This window comes from Myotis brandtii, unplaced genomic scaffold (assembly GCF_000412655.1).
Source record: "Myotis brandtii unplaced genomic scaffold, ASM41265v1 scaffold187, whole genome shotgun sequence".
Lineage (NCBI taxonomy): Eukaryota > Metazoa > Chordata > Mammalia > Chiroptera > Vespertilionidae > Myotis > Myotis brandtii.
In genome coordinates this window covers 2253981-2271594 of record NW_005356944.1, presented here as the reverse complement: position 1 = coordinate 2271594, position 17614 = coordinate 2253981, and the positions used below count along the sequence as shown (strand labels likewise).

The 17614-nt window shown below is 46.9% G+C and overlaps 2 protein-coding genes across 7 annotated transcripts in view; both read right to left on the bottom strand.

Annotated features, from left to right (window-relative positions):
• LOC102243722 (RNA-binding protein 4) overlaps positions 1-667 on the bottom strand; it is a 14566-nt gene extending 13899 nt beyond the window's left edge. Inside the window, exon 1 of one of the 3 annotated variants that reach the window (XM_005864294.2) lies at positions 507-667. The gene's annotated coding sequence lies outside the window, so the exon portion shown is untranslated. The remainder of the gene's footprint in view (positions 1-506) is intronic. The other 2 variants (XM_014538082.1, XM_005864297.2) reach the window with 2 other exon arrangements.
• LOC102244603 (RNA-binding protein 14) lies at positions 618-17614 on the bottom strand. Of its 4 annotated transcripts, none has more exons than XM_005864298.2 (3): positions 17169-17614; positions 9729-11184; positions 8090-8957 (listed from the first exon to the last, which is right to left on the bottom strand). In XM_005864298.2, exons 1-3 carry the CDS (start codon positions 17503-17505, stop codon positions 8750-8752), a joined length of 2001 nt encoding a protein of 666 aa, XP_005864360.1. In that variant the 5' UTR covers positions 17506-17614; the 3' UTR covers positions 8090-8749. The 4 variants fall into 4 exon arrangements, with proteins under 4 accessions (XP_014393567.1, XP_005864360.1, XP_005864362.1 ...); XM_005864300.2 differs by having other exon boundaries at positions 11074-11184; XM_005864299.2 differs by lacking the exon at positions 17169-17614 and adding an exon at positions 16689-17140.

The window sequence follows — 17614 nt, the reverse complement described above, 5'->3', positions numbered from 1 at the left end:
CTTAGAATAGCGGGGTTTTAGAGTTTCCTCTGGAAGGAGTGACCGGGCTGACTAGGGCCAGAAGCGAGGGGGTGAGAAAAGTACGGGAAGCTCTGGAGTGCGTTCGGAACGCCTCCCCGGGCTCCTGCAGAACCGAGAAATGCATGGCCAGAAAAAGGGGGCTCCATACTCCTGAGCCCGACACCAATGTCTCAGGGCCAGAAAAATTCTCGAACCGGGCTTGCTATCCCCAAGTCTACGGGAAGCGCGGTTACCGCGGTGGAAACCTCGAGGCAAGAAGCCGAACCAAGTCGGATACAGCGCAGGGTGGCAGAGAGCAAGGTATTCTCGGGGGAGGTCGTGGGGGGAAGGGACGCTCTACGCTTACCGCGAAATGCCGAGCACCGAAATCGGCTGTTACCGGTGCGGAGGCCACGACCCCACTAGGATACTCCCGAAGCCCAAGGGAGTGAGAGAAGATTTAACAGAGCAAAATAAGGGCAGTGGAGGGAGTCGGAGTCTCTCACCCGCACAGGAATCAGCAGGAACTCTTCCTCGCGGCGCCGATGCTTCTGACAAAACGCTAAAATGGCGGCAGTCGCAGCAGTGACTCTGGGTAGAAAGGGGGAGGTATCTACCACCGATTGGCCACTCAGTAAAGTAAAAGGCAGGCGTTCGCGCAGATCCTCTTCCTGATTGGTTGTTATGAACGCCAATTACCTGAGAGGCCGGGAAGAGGTGGAAACGTCAGTAACGCCAAGTTCTTAGGCGAAAGCCAATGAGCACCAACCTCGCGCAGAAGAAGTCACTGATTGGGTAAGGGTTGGCTTGCGGGAGGAACTACGAACGTGGGGTATGCCCGCGGGGCTCGACCCGCCATTAGGTGAGCGAGTCAGGGCCCAGGTGTGGCGGTCTTTAGCTGCAGGGCGCCAACTCTGTGAAGCTTCATTTCGCCACTTCCTCGTGCACACCCTCACAGTATTCCGCGCTCTATTTTGCCTTCTACTCCAAATTTCTCCCTCTAACCTCCCAAAACACCCCTTGCAGCCCCGATGTTGCGGACCAGACCTTTATGCAGACCCAAAAGTCGGTAATAAGGAAGCGTTTCACTTTTAAGAAATCAACCTCCTCCTTTGACCAAGATCCATCCTGTTGCCCTGGAGTCCCGGAGCTCCCCTAAATTAAAACTATGTTCATAGGTGGTAATAAAAGGAACTCTAAACGGTTAATGGACGCAAGTAATTTGGGGTTGGGGCTGCATTACTCAGGAAACGCTGAGAAGTCAGGAAGTTCCCCCGAGGAACTAGCCTCCTGGAGTCCAAGATGAAGCAGCAGCTTCTGTGTGTGTGGCCATGGAAATTGAGAAAACACCCCACCCTGCCCTGAGAAAAAAATGGAGCAGCAAGGTTTTTTTATTTTATTTTATTGGGTGCCATCAGCCAGAGCTGTAAGTTTAAAATCCTAGAATGGACCTTAGAGAGAAGAGCCTAATCACAACCAGCTACAAACAAAAAACAATCAAAACATTCTCCAGAGGGTCCAGTTCCCTTATCACATTTTCTTTCTCGTCCTCTGGCTTCTTCACATAATCCCATATTCATTGAGCAAGCAATGACCCCTTTGCAAGGCAGTCTTTAAAGAGGGAGTTAATAAAAGAGGAATGACAAATACTAGGTGGAAGAACTTAAAACATGATAAAATCAGTGAATTGTTTAGGAGAAAAGGGATCATCAGGAGTGAAAATGACAACAGAACATACTACAATCCAAAGCAGTCCCTCCAAAAAGTGGTGGGGTCATAAAGAGAAAGGCAAAGCAAGGTTTTGAAAATGGGTTTTAAAACCTGACATAAGCCCTGCCGGTGTGATTGAGCGTCAGAGTCCCCACACAGTGAGGGCACATGCCCAGGTTGCAGGCTTGATCCCTGGTGGGGATCGTGCAGGAGGCAGATCAATGATTGTCATCATTGATGTTTCTCTCTCTCTCTCTCCTCTCCTCTCCGAAATTATATATATATAAAACAAAACCCCTGACATGACTCCAAAATCAAATGGTGGAAAACTGGACAATTACTTATTCTAGAGTGGGAAAAGGTAAACCCCAAACTGCAACATTTACACATGTGGTGGTCACTAATATTGGTCCATTTTCATTGTGGACTGTGATGCTGATACTGAGTAAAGGCCATATGATCAGTGATGAAGAAAAGCAACTCCGTGTTGGTCAGCTGCATGTGTGCCCACATTTTGGAGGGGCCAGCATCAGGAGGTGGTTACAAATCATCTGGACAGGGAAATACATCTGGTAAAAAAAAATCCTCTCAGCACCTTTCAGTTTGATCTTCCAAAATATTTGTATCCCAACTGCCCTGGACATAAACTTCCTTCCAAAAATACCAAAGCATATATGAAATCAACTCTATGAAAGTAGTAATCTCTCCAAGCCCACAGGAGACTAGGAATATATTCTCAGGATCTCAATTTAAGCCAGTTTGTAGACCACTGCTCAATCCCATTTCCCAAACCAATTACTTGATTTACCTTCTGAAAGGTCTCTAGGTTATGTTTCCTTTTCCAAGTTCTCCAACTGAGTAAACCACATTAAATCATCCCCCTACTTTTTAAAACCCATTGCAATTTGAAAACTTTCAAACTCACCCTACCCAATCTGGTTCTTGCCAGAATATCCCAATTTCTTTAACAACCACACACACACACACACACACACACACACACTCTCCTCACTACCACTCCCAACTATGTTACAGCACACTTGCCTTTTGTCCCACTTCAGACTGTAATGTTCTTTCTCCAGGGTCTTCACTTTCCACCCCTCTAAAGACATTTCCCTACTCCAACCCTATCTTGGCACTCTATCCCATGAATCCATGTTATTTTTCCAAATACTTCAAATCCACTTGAAATCCTACTTGTTTATTCATCTTCTGCCTTCCTCTCACCTGTCTCAAGCAAATACTTGTTCTACAAAGACAGGACCTATTCTTATTCCCTATGTCCAGTGTTAGAATTGCATCTGACACATGGTGGGCACTCAAATTTGTTGATTAAATTAACAAATGAATGAATGAATGCGTATTAACTTCTTGATAACCAAAACAAATGACTGGATTTCCAGTTAATACCAGCTTAAGATGGATACTTATTTCTAAAAACAAGCAGGTGCACCCTAGCTGGTTTGGCTCAGTGGATAGAGCATTAGACTGTGAACTGAAGAGTCCCGCGTTTGATTCCAGTCAAGGGCACATGCCCAGGTTGTGGGCTCAATCCCCAGTAGGGAAGCGTTCAGCAGGCAGCAGATCAATGATTTTCTCTCATCATTGATGTTTCTATCTCTCCCTTCTTCCCTTCCTCTCTGAAATCAATAAAAATATTTTTAAAAAATAAATAAAAAACAAACAGGTGCCCCAAAGCCAGGAGGTAACCTATGCTACAGCTTTTCATCACCAGGATTATCAGCTTGACAAATGCTGCAAAATGAAGCTTTAGATAGGAAAATTTATAGCTTGAGTGTTTCCATAATGATCATTTAACCAATTGTATTTTACCAAGTACTAAAGGAGCTTAATGTTTATACCTTAAAAACGATTAAACGATTTCTATTTTTATTTTTTCCATTAAAGTTTTAAGTAAAGACATCTAGTCCAAATCCTCTACCATACCACCTCAACTATAGAAAATGGGATTGAATGGGATGTTTTAAAAGTACCTTGTCTAAAACATGTAGATGCCATTTTACTTATTTTTAATTTGCTGACCAGATTACTAAACCCCTAAAAAGTAAACTGACTTGTCCAAAGTCATCTAGAAAGCTGATGTTCTGTTAGAGTTAAGCATAATTGTATGTTCTGGCTGCAAATCTTGATGGAATGAAAGAACCTGGAGCCTGGACTCTTAAAGGGAAAATGAGGGACAAATCCAAATTTAGGGAGAGAAACACTGGTGGTGTCAGTTAAAAACCACTCAAATATGAGTAAGCAATCTGTGTTAATTTCATACCCTTAGGGGTGAATATAGTTTATACACCTAATAAATAGCTGGCTCCCAGTCCAGAAATGAGTTACTGGTCCAATAAGGGCTCAAATTAAAAACCAGTATTCTTCAGGGAGGTTCAGAGGGAGCTCCAATCCCACTCCCAGCTACATGCTCTTAGCCTCCCCTTAATGTATTCGCAAGCCCATTACCTTTCCTCTCCATATCCAGAGAATCTGTTCCCAAGACAATGAACACTGTTGCCCGAGAATGGAAGTGGCCCAATCTGGTGTGGTCTAGTGACCTACATCACTCCTAGGTACCTTGCCCTACAAAATCCACTGCCTTGCCCTAGCCGGTTTGGCTCAGTGGATAGAGTGTTGGCCTGTGGACTAAAGGGTCCCCAGTTCGATTCTGGCCAAAGGCACATGCCCAGGTTGAGGGCTCGATCCCCACAGTATGGGGTGTGCAGGAGGCAGCCAATCAATGATTCTCTCTCATCATTAATGTTTCTATCACTCTCTCCCTTCCTCTCTGAAATCAATAAAAAAAAAATCCATTGCCTTCACTGTTACTCGATATATTGCACAACTACATCCAAATTCCTTTGCTCAGCTGTGTGCTCCACTAGGCCATCCCAACTCCCTAGAACAGTGATGGCGAACCTTTTGAGCTCGGCGTGTCAGCATTTTGAAAAACCCTAACTTAACTCTGGTGCCGTGTCACATATAGGAATTTTTTGATATTTGCAACCATAGTAAATCAAAGACTTATATTTTTGATATTTATTTTATATATTTAAATGCCATTTAACAAAGAAAAATCAACCAAAAAAATGAGTTCACGTGCCACCTCTGACACACGTCATAGGTTCGCCATCACTGCCCCTAGAATGTCCTAACTCATTTCTATGAGATGGATGGCACATAATGAGCAGTGACTATATAGTAGGACCTACACTTGTGACATGTTCTCATTTGATCCTTCCAACAGTATTATCGTAATGTTTACAAGTCCTGGACGGTTCAACTCCTTGATCCATCCACTACTTTCTAACCATATGATCTTAAGTTACTAAACTATAGCCTCAACTTATCCATTTATAAAATAGGTTTAGGAATGCCTAATGCATTTGGGTTGCATTTAAGTTAATACATGAAAAGCACATGTTTCAATAATGTTACCTATTGTCCCCATTTCATAGATGAGAAAACTGAGGTAGAGTTCCTGACATGTTCAAGATCACACAGCTAAGTGGTAGAACCAGGATTCAAACTTAGGAAACCTAATTTTAGAGCCAACACCCCTTAATCCTTCTCTCGGTGCCAAGTTAGTTTTCAAATCAAATCCTAACTCCAGAGTTTCCTCTAATAACAGACTGCCCCATCTTCTCCTTCCTAACTTATCAGTCCCTTAGCATTGCTTATTACAGTAACAAGTTCATTAAGGCAGATCCTGCTTCCCTCAACTATAAATTCCTCAAGGTCAGTTCAAGGACTCAGTTACCTAAATACTGTATTTCCAGCATGACAGACACAGTATTTCAAATGACTGTGAGCTAGACTTAAAAAACTAAGTCATTTAAGAATTCTTTTTTCCAGAGAACTCTAGATTCTACTTTTATGACATTTTTATTTTTTAACTTTTTTTACTGTTTTTAGAGAGACATGGATTTGTTGTTCCACTTATTTATGCATTCATTGGTTGACTCTTATATGTGCCCTGACAAGGGATCAAACCCACATTGGGATGATGCTCTAACCAACTGAGCTATCCAGCCAGGGCTCCTTTATAACCTATAGAATTTGGGTGAATATACATTTTCCACCTGCCACCCATCTTATCTTCTCTATTACCCACATTAAATACCATATTAGTCCATAAATCTAGGACATTTACTTTCATTATAACCTCGGCCATCCCACATTAGTCAACTTACTTGGCTTAATAGAACAATATGACCAGAGAACTAACAGTCTGTGTATGGACTTCCACGTAGCTTAATTGATAGGCATGACTAGAAAGGTTACCTACCCATAGGATATCACATGACCGCTCCGTGATAATCCCATTATCTCCAGTAAAAGGGGTGGGACCCCAGGTTTACCCCAGACAGAATTTCAAACAAGGTCCAAACCTCAGAAAAGCAGTTTGATGAGGCTAGAAGCCTCTACTGGTATGTTCCAGACATAAATCAACTAAAACTTCTCAGAGTTGTAGAGGTGACAGATACAAAAGTGCAAAGATCTGAAGGATGTTGGGAGCCCATATTCCCTACCCCTTCTTCCCAGAACACAAATGTCTGTCCTCCCATTCACTCAACCCAACCATCTCCAAGTTACAGGGCCCTGAAAATCAGAAATCCACAAAAAGCAAAGCATGGATGGGCTATAAGGTGAACACAGGTGGCATAATTTAAGAGGAGAGAGAATTTTAAAACAATCTGCAAGAAAGAGGAAAGTGACAAATAATTGTAGCTCCTTCTGGCTTAAACAATGAGAAGCCTCAGGGCTGAGGCAGCAAGGGCATCAGCACTAAAGATGACAGGCAGAGTGATCATCTAGGCCAGGTCAACCTGAAGAATTTGGGCTAACAATACAGAACATCAACACTTGGCCCCAAGAGCACATTAAGCGGTTTTTCATAGGAATCCTCACTGGAGAAAGGAAGACAGAAAGCCACATTGACAAACATTACAAATACACAGGCCACAATCATAGCCCTATAATCAATCAACTCTCCATTTTCCAGGGTAACAACCAGAGCTAAGCTTGTTAGCTAGACCCTCAGATCACCCACCCTCAGTGCATAAAAGTGAGAAGAAAACTAGCAAACTCCCCCAAACCCCAGTCCCGCAAAGAAATTAAAAGGAGCAGCGAAGCACTGAAGGCAAAGCAGTGAGCAGGAAAAAAAAAAAAAAGGCGTTATGGTCCCAATACCCTGAGATTACCCTAGTAAGCATCCATAAGAGCTCATGGTTAAAGATCATCCACTTGCTTTTGCCCATGGGCAGAGGGAAGAAACATCTGGGGCAAACTACTCTAACACGGGCAAATTCACAAGAAACCAGTGAAGGAGGCATTAGAGAACCCACCTGAACTCCACTTAACTGATGATATACACACCTCCCCAAAATTGCCTTCCCCAAAGGAACATCAATAGGTTGTCCTGTTATCACCCTACCCAACCATTCTTCTTCCAATCATCCATCATTAAACATGAGCCTCCCATCTTATCCCTGGCTGGAATTCCCTAGTTTTTAGCCAGGTCCTCTCAACTTCCAGTACTTGAGTGAAAGTACAGAAATTATCTTTAATTCCTCACCCTATCCCAGCATCCCTACTTGGTTATGTTTGCACCTCAACACATTCCCAGAGTCTATCTATCATGACAGCTTCAAATATAAACCCAGCAAGTAAACATCTGGAAACCCTAGTAAATGGAGATAGGCAAAGTGAGTCTCATGATGGTAGGGGGTGGGCAGGACGCAGGAAGGACACGCCATGGTGATGTTCAACAGGCAAAATACCAGGTCTGTGACCAGAATCTCCCGTACCTTCTTCCAATTGTCCGTCCCTCCTTTCTCCAACCACAGGGCAGTATCAAACACCAACATTACCCCCACCCCACTACTGGCTCCCTTCCATTCCCAGTCCCAGCCGTCACTTGAGCCCACGGCCTGAAGGATCCACTAGCCTCATAAGCACCAAAGCAGCCCTTTCCCCACTTCTCACTTGAGAAGCCAAACCCCAGAACCACCCTGCTGCAGCACAGGTTGTTTCTCAACTGGAAACAAGTCAAGGAAAATGGTCAAGCATAGGCAGAAAAAAATGGACAATACATTTTCTGCATTGGGGTGTGATTAAATCAAGGTGAGGGCTGAAGAAGCAGCCTAAGCAAGTTGGTCTGGACAATCCATTCTTAAAGATGGCAGACCAGCAGGATGACAGACTATGAGCTAAATCCCTCTGGGCAGCAGAGAAATCATTCTAATTTCCATGTCAAATCCCCTTTCTCATCTGCCCTGGGTTCTGTGGCTGCCTTCCCTTTGGCCATCATGTCTTCCTGGATGTCAAACTGGCTCCTCTGAAACTGAGTGCAATCAAGACAATGACAACCAGGTTTCCAAACTGTAAATTGCCCCAAGTTTTATTTGTACTCCATACAAAAGGGAAAAAAAATTAAGTTTTTCTAACACCACCTACTTGGGGAGATAGGGAAGTGGGACTGTGCGGCTCAGCATCAGCTAGAATATCAGGAGTCGGTAGGAATTTGGATATACACCAACTGACTATCGCAGCAGGAACTCAGTCTCAACACAGTCTGAGGGACAGGCAGTGTCCCCTGGACTGCTGGCACAGCGTGGCGTATAGGAAATGGTTAAGCTAACCCTTTCCTGGCCTCCCTCATATCTAAAAAGAAAAAGGCGCCGCGACCTCAGCTGCAGGTTGATTCCCCATCCAGACAACCTTAAATATCGCGCACAAAAATAAAAGGGAGCCAGGAAAAAATAAAAACATAAAAGAAACTCCCATCCTGGGGAGATGGGAGGCAGGGGAAACCGCAGATCTAGAGCCAGTAGCAAGATTTGCTGCTGAGGCGAAGGAACAAAGTAGGTTACTACCAAACACTCAAAAGGATCGTGTCCTGGGGAAGGCCCGCATGGTAGAGGGGATGAAAATCCACAAATGGGAGAGGTATGGGCCAGTGGTTTTAACCTGGGTCTGCACCCTACCCCACTTCTCTCCTTCCCTCCCTGTAATGCCCCATCCCAGGACGGCCCTACATGCGGCGCTGGTAGCCAGAGTGCATTTGAGCTGCCCGCAGGTAATCATTATAGGAGCCCGAATAGCGTGCGTAATCGGAATGAGCATCGGGCAGGCGACGGTAATCCAGCGAGGACTTTGTCGGCGAGCGGCGGAACGAAAGCTGCGACTCTGATAAACGGCGGTAATCAGAGAGCTCGGCTAAACGCCGGTCGGAACCATACCTAGTCGAGAGAAGAAGACAGTTGGTGAATGAGACAATTGAGGGGAGGGCTCCAGGTGGGCGTGGGGGAGATGCCAATGGGGAGAGGGAGGGTGTGATCACACTGGTTTCCAACAAACAAGAATTTGTCAGAAGGCTCATCACCCTATCCAGGGCAAGAAATCAAGCCTGGTTCAACTCAGTGGGAAACCAAGCCCGCCACTGAAGCCCTCCCTTCTGAACTGGCCAAGGTGGATTTTGGTCTACATCCCAAACCACAAACTATCCCCACCCTTGGGTCCTGAAAAGAAAGACCGTGGTTGTTTACCAACAGAACGGCGGACGAAAGCAAGGTCCCCTACTTCCCACAGAGTGGACGCACCTCATATACCTTGCCTTCAGCCAATGAGTGCCAAAGGGACTACTCTTTCCAACCTACCCCCACCAAAGTCAGGACAACCACATAACAGGCTTAAGGATCCTACAGACAGTGGGAAAGGCTGTAGGCCACAATCTTGCAGGCCGTAGCTCCAATGGCAGCTGGGGCTAGCCTAGACATGTGACACTTTTCCCAGCCTGACTAGCTGGTACCACCCCAGGCTGAGCACTAGGCTCCACCTGAACCTTGGCGACCAGGAAAGTTCACACACATCATCCCCTTCAGCCTTTGGACATCCCACGGGAATAGAAAAGATCAAGGGAGGGACCGATGGCTCCAGTTTCCCTCCCATGCCAACCTCAGCCCCTTGACCTAAGCCCCAGCTGGGGGCAAAGGCAGGGGGGCATACAGTACCTTTTCGACATGGCGACAGCCTTTTTGTAGGGATCGTCGTAGCTGGCCCGGGGTGGGGAGAGGCGGGTACGCTCATAGGGCGGCGGGGTGCTGTTGGCGTTGGCAACGGCCCCCTGGGACATGGATAAGTAGGCTGCAGACGGCTGGCCTGCCCCATCATAGGCATTGCCCGGCTGGCCACGGTAGGAGGCAGCAGCCTGGGGATGCTGCTGGGCAGCATAAGAAGCAGCCAATGAGGCTGATGACTGAGTGCGGTAAGGACCTGCCAGGGTGGCAGAAGGCTGGGCCCCGTATGCAGCTGCAGCACCATAGGAGCCAGTGGCCGCAGCAGCTGACTGAGCCCCATAGGAGCCTGATAGGCCCATTGATGCTTGAGCCCCATAACTATTCAGTTGTGTTTGAACAACCGGCTGGGCCCCATAGGACCCAGCCATTGGGGTAGCGGCTTGTGCAGCATAGGCAGCTGGCTGACTGGCATAGGCAGCAGCTGTACCTGGCTGTGCCACATAGGCAGCAGGCTGGGAAGAGTAGGAAGCAGCCTGTTGTGCAGCATATGGGGCAGACTGCGCATTATAAGAGGCTGAGGCCTGGGCATTGTAAGAAGCTGCCTGGGCCCCATAAGCCAGTGAGGAGGCTGCAGACTGGGCCCCATAGGAGGCTGCCTGGGCCCCATAGGAGCCTAGGGAGGAAGCTGCTCCCTGGGTGTTGTAGGAGGAGGCAGCCGCACGAACCCCATAGGAAGAGGCAGCCTGTGCGCCATAAGATGGCTGGTTAGCATAGGAGGCCAGGGAGGAGCCCTGCGCCCCATAGGAGTTGAGTGAGGAAGCTGCAGCTGCCTGACCCCCATAGGAGGAAAGGGCCGAGGGCTGGGCTCCACCATATGGGCCAAGCGAGGAAGCTGCAGCAGATTGGGAGCTAGGGCTGGCCAACTGGCCCCTGTATGGGGCCCCAAGGGAGACAGAGGGCTGAGCGCGGTAAGAGGCTGCCTGGGCTGTCATGGGCTGAGTCCGATAGCCGACACCCAAAGAGGCAGAAGGCTGAGCCCTGTAGGCAGCTCCCAGTGACACTGAGGGCTGGGCCCTGTAGGTGGCTGGCTGGGCCGTCAGAGGAGCCACATAAGAGGCTCGGGGAGGTGAACGGCGCAGGGGGCTGCGGTCGCGACCAAAGAAGGGTGGTGTGGGCTGACGGGCTTGCCCATCAAAGCCACCAGTGCTGTTGCCAAAAGCCTGCTGGTAGTCGAAGGTGGCAGAGAAGCCACCAGCTCCAGGGAATGCCGTATCCCCAGCCCCTGGTTTCTTGGTCTTGTCCCCAGACTGGATAGCCAGGCCAGGCCCCTTCTTCTGACCCTTGGTTGAGAGTTCCACGTTGATGCGCTTGCCCTTCACTTCTTTGCCGTTGAGCTGCGCGATGGCGGCTTTGGCATCTGCTTCCTTCTCCATGTGAACAAACGCGTAGTCTGATAAAGCAGCAGACAGAGGGTTAGCAATTAGGGGGGCAGGGCATGCTACCCAATGGGTCCCAAATTGGACACAGCAACAGCACCCAGCTGTTGCCAACTATCTCCAGGCCTCCAAACCCTCCTCTCCAGGAGTTAGGTCATAAAACGTGACTCCCATATACAAAGCTTCTGACTGTCGCAAGCAGCCACCTTTGCCTTTGGCCTTCTCCCATTTTTCCCTTTCCCCTGCCACCTCACCCAACTTCCTGGTGAGAGAAGAAAGAGCAAAGATGAACTGCAACACGGGATAAAAATCTTCACAGCTCCTGTAAGTATAAACCAAAACGCAAAACGCAAAAAGGGTGCCTGGACCACTCAATTATTCAGTATTCTCTACCCAAGGCCACCAAACACTACAGCTCACCTTTGAGGCTTAACACTCAAACACTGAAAATGACTACCTATGTCTTGGCATGATTCATGTCTCAGGCTAGGGTTCAATTAAGGCAAAAGAGCTAGACTGCAATGCGCAGTACATGAAATTCTTCTAATATGATCTCCCCTTTTCCCAAAGTACTTCCCAGTTTCCAAAGCACTTTCGTGCACAGGACTTCACAACAATCCTGTGAGGTAGGCAGAACAAAGGATCATTCACCCCATTTTACAGGTGGGCAAACACGCTCAGAGAATTTATATGGCTTGCCCCAAATCAAAATGTGTTAGAGCCATGAACAGAATCCCAACTTTCCATACCAGTCACTATACACAGTCTATTCCTAAGAAGTCAATGAATAAGGCAGGAATGTATAATAATATGACTAGAAAGGGGAGAAGCTGGACCCCATGTAAGCCAACAAAGTGTGGGAATGCAAACTAAGCCTCCTGGCTGAGTTCAGGCCCAAGTCTCCTCCTGTAGGTTACATTACATCCTCCACTGGTTCCTCTTCAGGGGAAAGCCCTTGGGCTCCTGTTCACAGAGCAGACGTTTACAGGAAAGACTTGGTTTCTCAGCTTTAAGGCGAAAAGCTGCAATGACTACAGCAGGCTCTGCTCAACAAATTACCCCTGAGGTCTTCATTCAGGATCTGAATGAGCTATGGTGGGATAGGCTCTAAAATAGGACGTTGATTTTGCTTGGTTGGTGTGGCCCAGTGGTTGAATGTTGACCTATGAACCAGGTTCGATTATGAGCTTGATCCCCAGTGTAGGGCGTGCAGGAGGCGGCCGACCAATGATTCTCTATTATTGACGTTTCTCTCTCTCCCTATCCCTTCCTCTCTGAAATCAATACAAATTTTTTAAAATAGGATGTTGATCTCAAAGACCTATGTATCTACCACATAGAAAGAAAATTTTAGGAGGGGAAGGAGTGGGAAGAAATTCTTTATTATATTCAAACTCACAAACCATAGTAGTGTAAGCAAGATATGAAAAACAGTGATAAGATCATGCTTGTAGGAAATAAAGCCATGCAGTTAACATCTGGACCTATGGCTACTTTAAGATACAGCCCAAGTACCAGGAGCCCATCCCTCTCATATCAGTTTAGGAAATGTAGAACTACCTGGATGAAATTATTAAGGTTCCATTCTTGAAGATAAGAATTATTTTTAATGGCCTTAAATAAGTGTCCTAATTTCTAGAAACTTTCATATTGGAATGCCCTCTCTAGCTGCTTCTATAGAGCAAGTCATTTTCCTGAATATAAGGCAATACCACCAACCGACTCGCATACAAATGAGAATAAAATTTCATCAACAGGTGGAAGTCAGAAGTATGGTATTACACAAGGAATCATGGGCTAGGAGCTAAAAGTCTTTAGTTACAAAATCCAAATATCACTGATTTCCTATAAACTCTTAAAGGACTTATATTTTATTTCTCTATCTGACAAATCTGTCCTACCTACCACAGAATTAGGAGATTCAAATGAGAAGATAAGCCCAGCCAGTAAAGCTCAGGGATTGAGCACTGACCCATGAACCAAGAGGTCGGTCACCAGTTGATTCTTGGTCAGGGCACATGTCTGGGTTGCAGGCTCCATCCCCAGTAGGGGACATGCAGGAGACAACAAATCGATGTTTCTCTCTTATCGATGTTTCTCCCTCTCTATCCCTCTCCCTTCCTCTCTCTCAAATCAATTTTTAAAAACAGAAGATAAAAGTGCCTTGTAAAGTAAAAATAACTACATGATAAAGGATTATGATGATTCAATCCTAGGAATAACTACAGTCTTATCTCACTACAGAATATTATCTTCCATCTCTAATAAAACACAAGAGATACAATGCCATCTGTATGTGTAAACTTGGAACTGGCCAGAGATGATAAAAGTACAAATTGAACTATCACACTCTCAGTCTTCACATCCCCATGGCCAGAACCTGATTCCTTATCTACCAATTGTGAAAAGCAAAAATGTTCCTTTCCAAACCTGATCAGTGGCTCAGTTGGTTGGAGCATTATCCCATACACCAAAGGACTGCTGGCTTGATTCCCCGTCAGCACATACCTAGGTTGTGATTTGGATCCCCAGCCACCTCGCGTACAGGAAGTAGCTGAGATATTTCTTTCTCTCTCTTTCTCTCTCTCTCTCTCTCTCTCTCTCTCTCTCTATCAATAAACATGTATTTTTAAAAAGTATTCCTTTTGGCCTAGCCACAGGACACCACCAGAATTGTCCTCTGATCTCTCACCTCAACTTTGGGTAGGGTGAGCTAAAAATAGATGCTGGTGGTTGGAAATCTCTTTAAAAGCAGAGAGTGAGCTGACCCTCAGAATGGCAATACCAACCTGAGAATGTCAAGGCAAGCAGAAAGCAGGAACTTGTAGGCAGATTAAGGAGAGTGGGGAAAAACCTCCAGGCACTGTGAGGGAACAGTAAAGAGCCATACTATACTCCAGGCTAACCTGAGACTAGAATGAGCTAGGGAAATAAGCACCCAACAAAAAAATTGCAATGGGTTTACAAGAACAATAGGACTGTCTACTCCCTACTTAGTCGGGTTTTCTTGAGACCAAGTTGTGAAATTAAGATTTCACACGTACAGTTCCATTGACCGCCCACCAGAGCTACACAACTCATTTTTTAAAGCCATCAGATACAATTATAACCAGTTTATATCAGAAATTTCCTAAGCCTGATATTGGAGGGAATAGGTTGTCCAAATGACTCAATCATATCAGGCTAACCAATCCTATCAGTGAACAGCCAAGCACAGACCTAACCCTATCAAAGATTCTGGGAACCCAACTACTCCAAGAAAGAAAAAACAGACCTAGAGAACTCCAAAGACCCACCTACCTGACCTGGAGAGCTGGTTCAAGGAACAGTGACCTATGAAGGAAATCCACGCATTTAAAGGGAATAGCAAGCAATGTTTTACAGAGCTCTCCTGATTACCTGGTGGCATTACAACTCTTCTAGTTCCAAGTTAACTGAATCCAGAAAAATGAGCGTTCTTATCCTAAGAAGAGTAAAAATCTCTAACTTGAAACTACAGAGCTATGTATAGGAGAAAAGAATGGACACACACAAAAAAGGATACGAAACAGTTTCCTCTCCTGCCTTTTAGACCTCCCTGAAGTCTGAATGGTTCCTAGCTGTCAGGGACTGATTCTCTTTCTTTATCTTTCAACACCCAATAGAATATAGCTGTGGAAAGTGGTTGTAATCCGCTGTTGCTACAGAGATTTTTACTCTACAAATCAAATCATATCTAAGCAAGCTCCTGGGGTAACCAAGCAACTGTTTCCCCCCTGTAAAATAAAACAGAACTGGTTGTCCTGTGCTATGCCAAGTTTCTGTGCTTTTCCAAGGTCTGACAGCCAACACAAGATTCAATAAAATGCCCATTCCCAGCCCAGGAAATAAGTAAGCTATTTATATAGCCAGAGCTAGTTTCTTCTACATTCCCAACTTAAAACCTCACTTTCCTTCATCCCAAAGCCATAGAAAGGCATCAGGGAAGTATATCATGCTAAAAACTCTCCCATAGTCCCTTATATCAAAGTCTATCAGGAGGTGTTACATTATCTGCATAACTACAAATAACAGCTGACCACGACTCCCTGAGGAAATCAAAGCATTTCTAATCAAATGTTTACAAAGGTACAATACGCACAAAACTTTCATTCTAAAGCCAAGAGTTCTAAAAACTGCATGCAGTTTACGCTTCACCCTGCCCTCCACTGCCACTTCAGCGTCTGTCCCAAGCAAATTTTCTGCTTTCTCTACCACCTGAAAGCAAGCTTCTTGACCAATGAGTCCCATGGAAACTGTCCCTGAAGATGCCAGTTTCTAGACTCCAATCTTGTAGCCATCCTGCCTAACAACCACACACACACACAAAAAATAGGTCAATCTAACACAGAATTCTCATAATGAGCCACACATACTCCCATCCATTTATTTCCTGGCCAGGTGCCCAATCTGAGGCTCTTCCTACTCTTTTACTCTACACAAAAGCAAAAATCCATGCACCGTACAGCCTGCCTCAGAGCACCCAGCAGGAAAGCCTGAATCCGGATAGTCGTGGACTTGCATAACCTGAGTTGAGGAAAATAGAATGTAGTATTAATGCAGAACAAATAACTGATCCTAGGAGTGGTGACTACAAACCTTTACATTTCCCAGTTACAGAAAGGACAAGAAATGGCCCCAAAAAATGTGCCTCTCCAGGACAGCAAATAAAGTATCTTAGTGGAAATGAATAAGCACCTGCACCCACATTTCTTCCCTATCCTCAAAATTTCTCACACAAGGTTATGAGCTCGTATGAATTCAACACCAGGAGCAGGGCATCAGATACTCCCAGGTCGCATCCTCAAAGATGGCAGGGCAAAGTTAACTCTGATCTATTCCCAAGTGGAGCAGAGACTAGCCACATACACAAGGGCTGTCCCACCAAACCCTGCCAACATAAAATAAAAAGAGCTTAGGGTATAAGAACCCATACTATGATTTTTAAAATATCAACTAGGTTCCAAAACGGAGGTCGGGTCTAAACTATGGTGATACATTTTTCTCCAAGTTTAAACTTAGGGATCTGCCCTGAGGATTAGACTAGTCGAGCAAAGTCAACTAGCAAGTAAATCTGTTTAGCCAATGTTTAAGGAAGACCTCTCACAGGCCCCTTCCCATGTTTCCCCTCAGCCACAGAGTATGTCCCCTTGCAAAATCACCAAGCTCATATAAAAGAATGATACTGCCCTGGGGCACAGGTTTGGCAAGTCAAGTCTACGGAGAAGGGGCCTTCATAAAATAAGCCTCCTTCCACATTCGAAAAGTCGGGATTTCCAGTATATAGATGCAAAATCGAGTCCAACGGGGGGGAAAAAACGAATTTGAGGGAGCTGGAAAGCGCAGAGTTGCCACGCCTAACCCACCTAACAATACTGAAAGGCCAAAGTGGTGAGGAAGGGGCCCCTCTGGTACCCACGAGTAGCCATACCCATAAGCACCCCATGCCACAAAATACTAAAAAGATCCCAGCCCAAGAAACGTCAAAGGGCCCCGTTACCTTCCGCTCGAGAGCATTCACCGGGAGGGTACACGAGGGTGGTCTTGGGGCGTCAGCCCCCACCTTTTCCCTCTTCCCACGCTCTGACCGACGTCTGGGGAAGCGGAGAGATCTTCCCCGATCCGTGATCCGGCTTGTGCCCTTCACTTCCCAATTTCCGCTCGGTGCCAGGCCCAGAAGAACAGTGGAAGGCGCGCCCCCGGTACACCAGCAAGTCTCTCAGGCGCGTCCCCGGCCCCGTAGCTCGGCCACTGGACGCGGCTCCCACCCAGAGCCGCTTCCTCCCATTTTGTGAATGGTGCCTGGGCCGCAGGGGAGGAGGGTGGTTCTACCCATCGCGCCCCCAACAACTCCGGGCTCGCTCCCGCGGACTGGCCCCCCCGACCCCCAACCGCGCTGTGACCGACCCCCGGGAAAGGGGCGTGGCTAACAAGCAGAGTGCCCCGCGCGCGCCCGCCCCCAAGCGCGCCTCCGCGTTACCTTTCACCACGTCACACTCGATGACGCGTCCGCGGCGCTCAAAAAGGCTACGCAATTCCTGGCTCGTGCATGCAGCCGACACATTGCCCACGAAAATCTTCCAAGTGTTTAGAGGCCGTGGGCGCGACATCTCCACCACGAGCGCGCGCCCAGGCCGCAGCTCGTGGCCATGCAGGGCCTCGATGGCGCGCAGCGCGCCCGCGTTCTCGCGCATGTGCACGAAGGCGAACTGTTTCATGACGGCGCAGCTCATGACTGTGCCGTAGGGCGCGAAGAGGGCTGCCAGCTCCTCCGGCGTCGTATCCGCTCCATCGACGTTTCCCACGAATATCTTCATTTTGTCGCTGCAGTCGCCTTCCCGGAGAGCCGGGACCTCTCCGCAAGCGACAAGCGAAACGTCCGGCCTGCCGGCAGTCCTCCCAGGAATGGCTGGCGACTGAGAACCC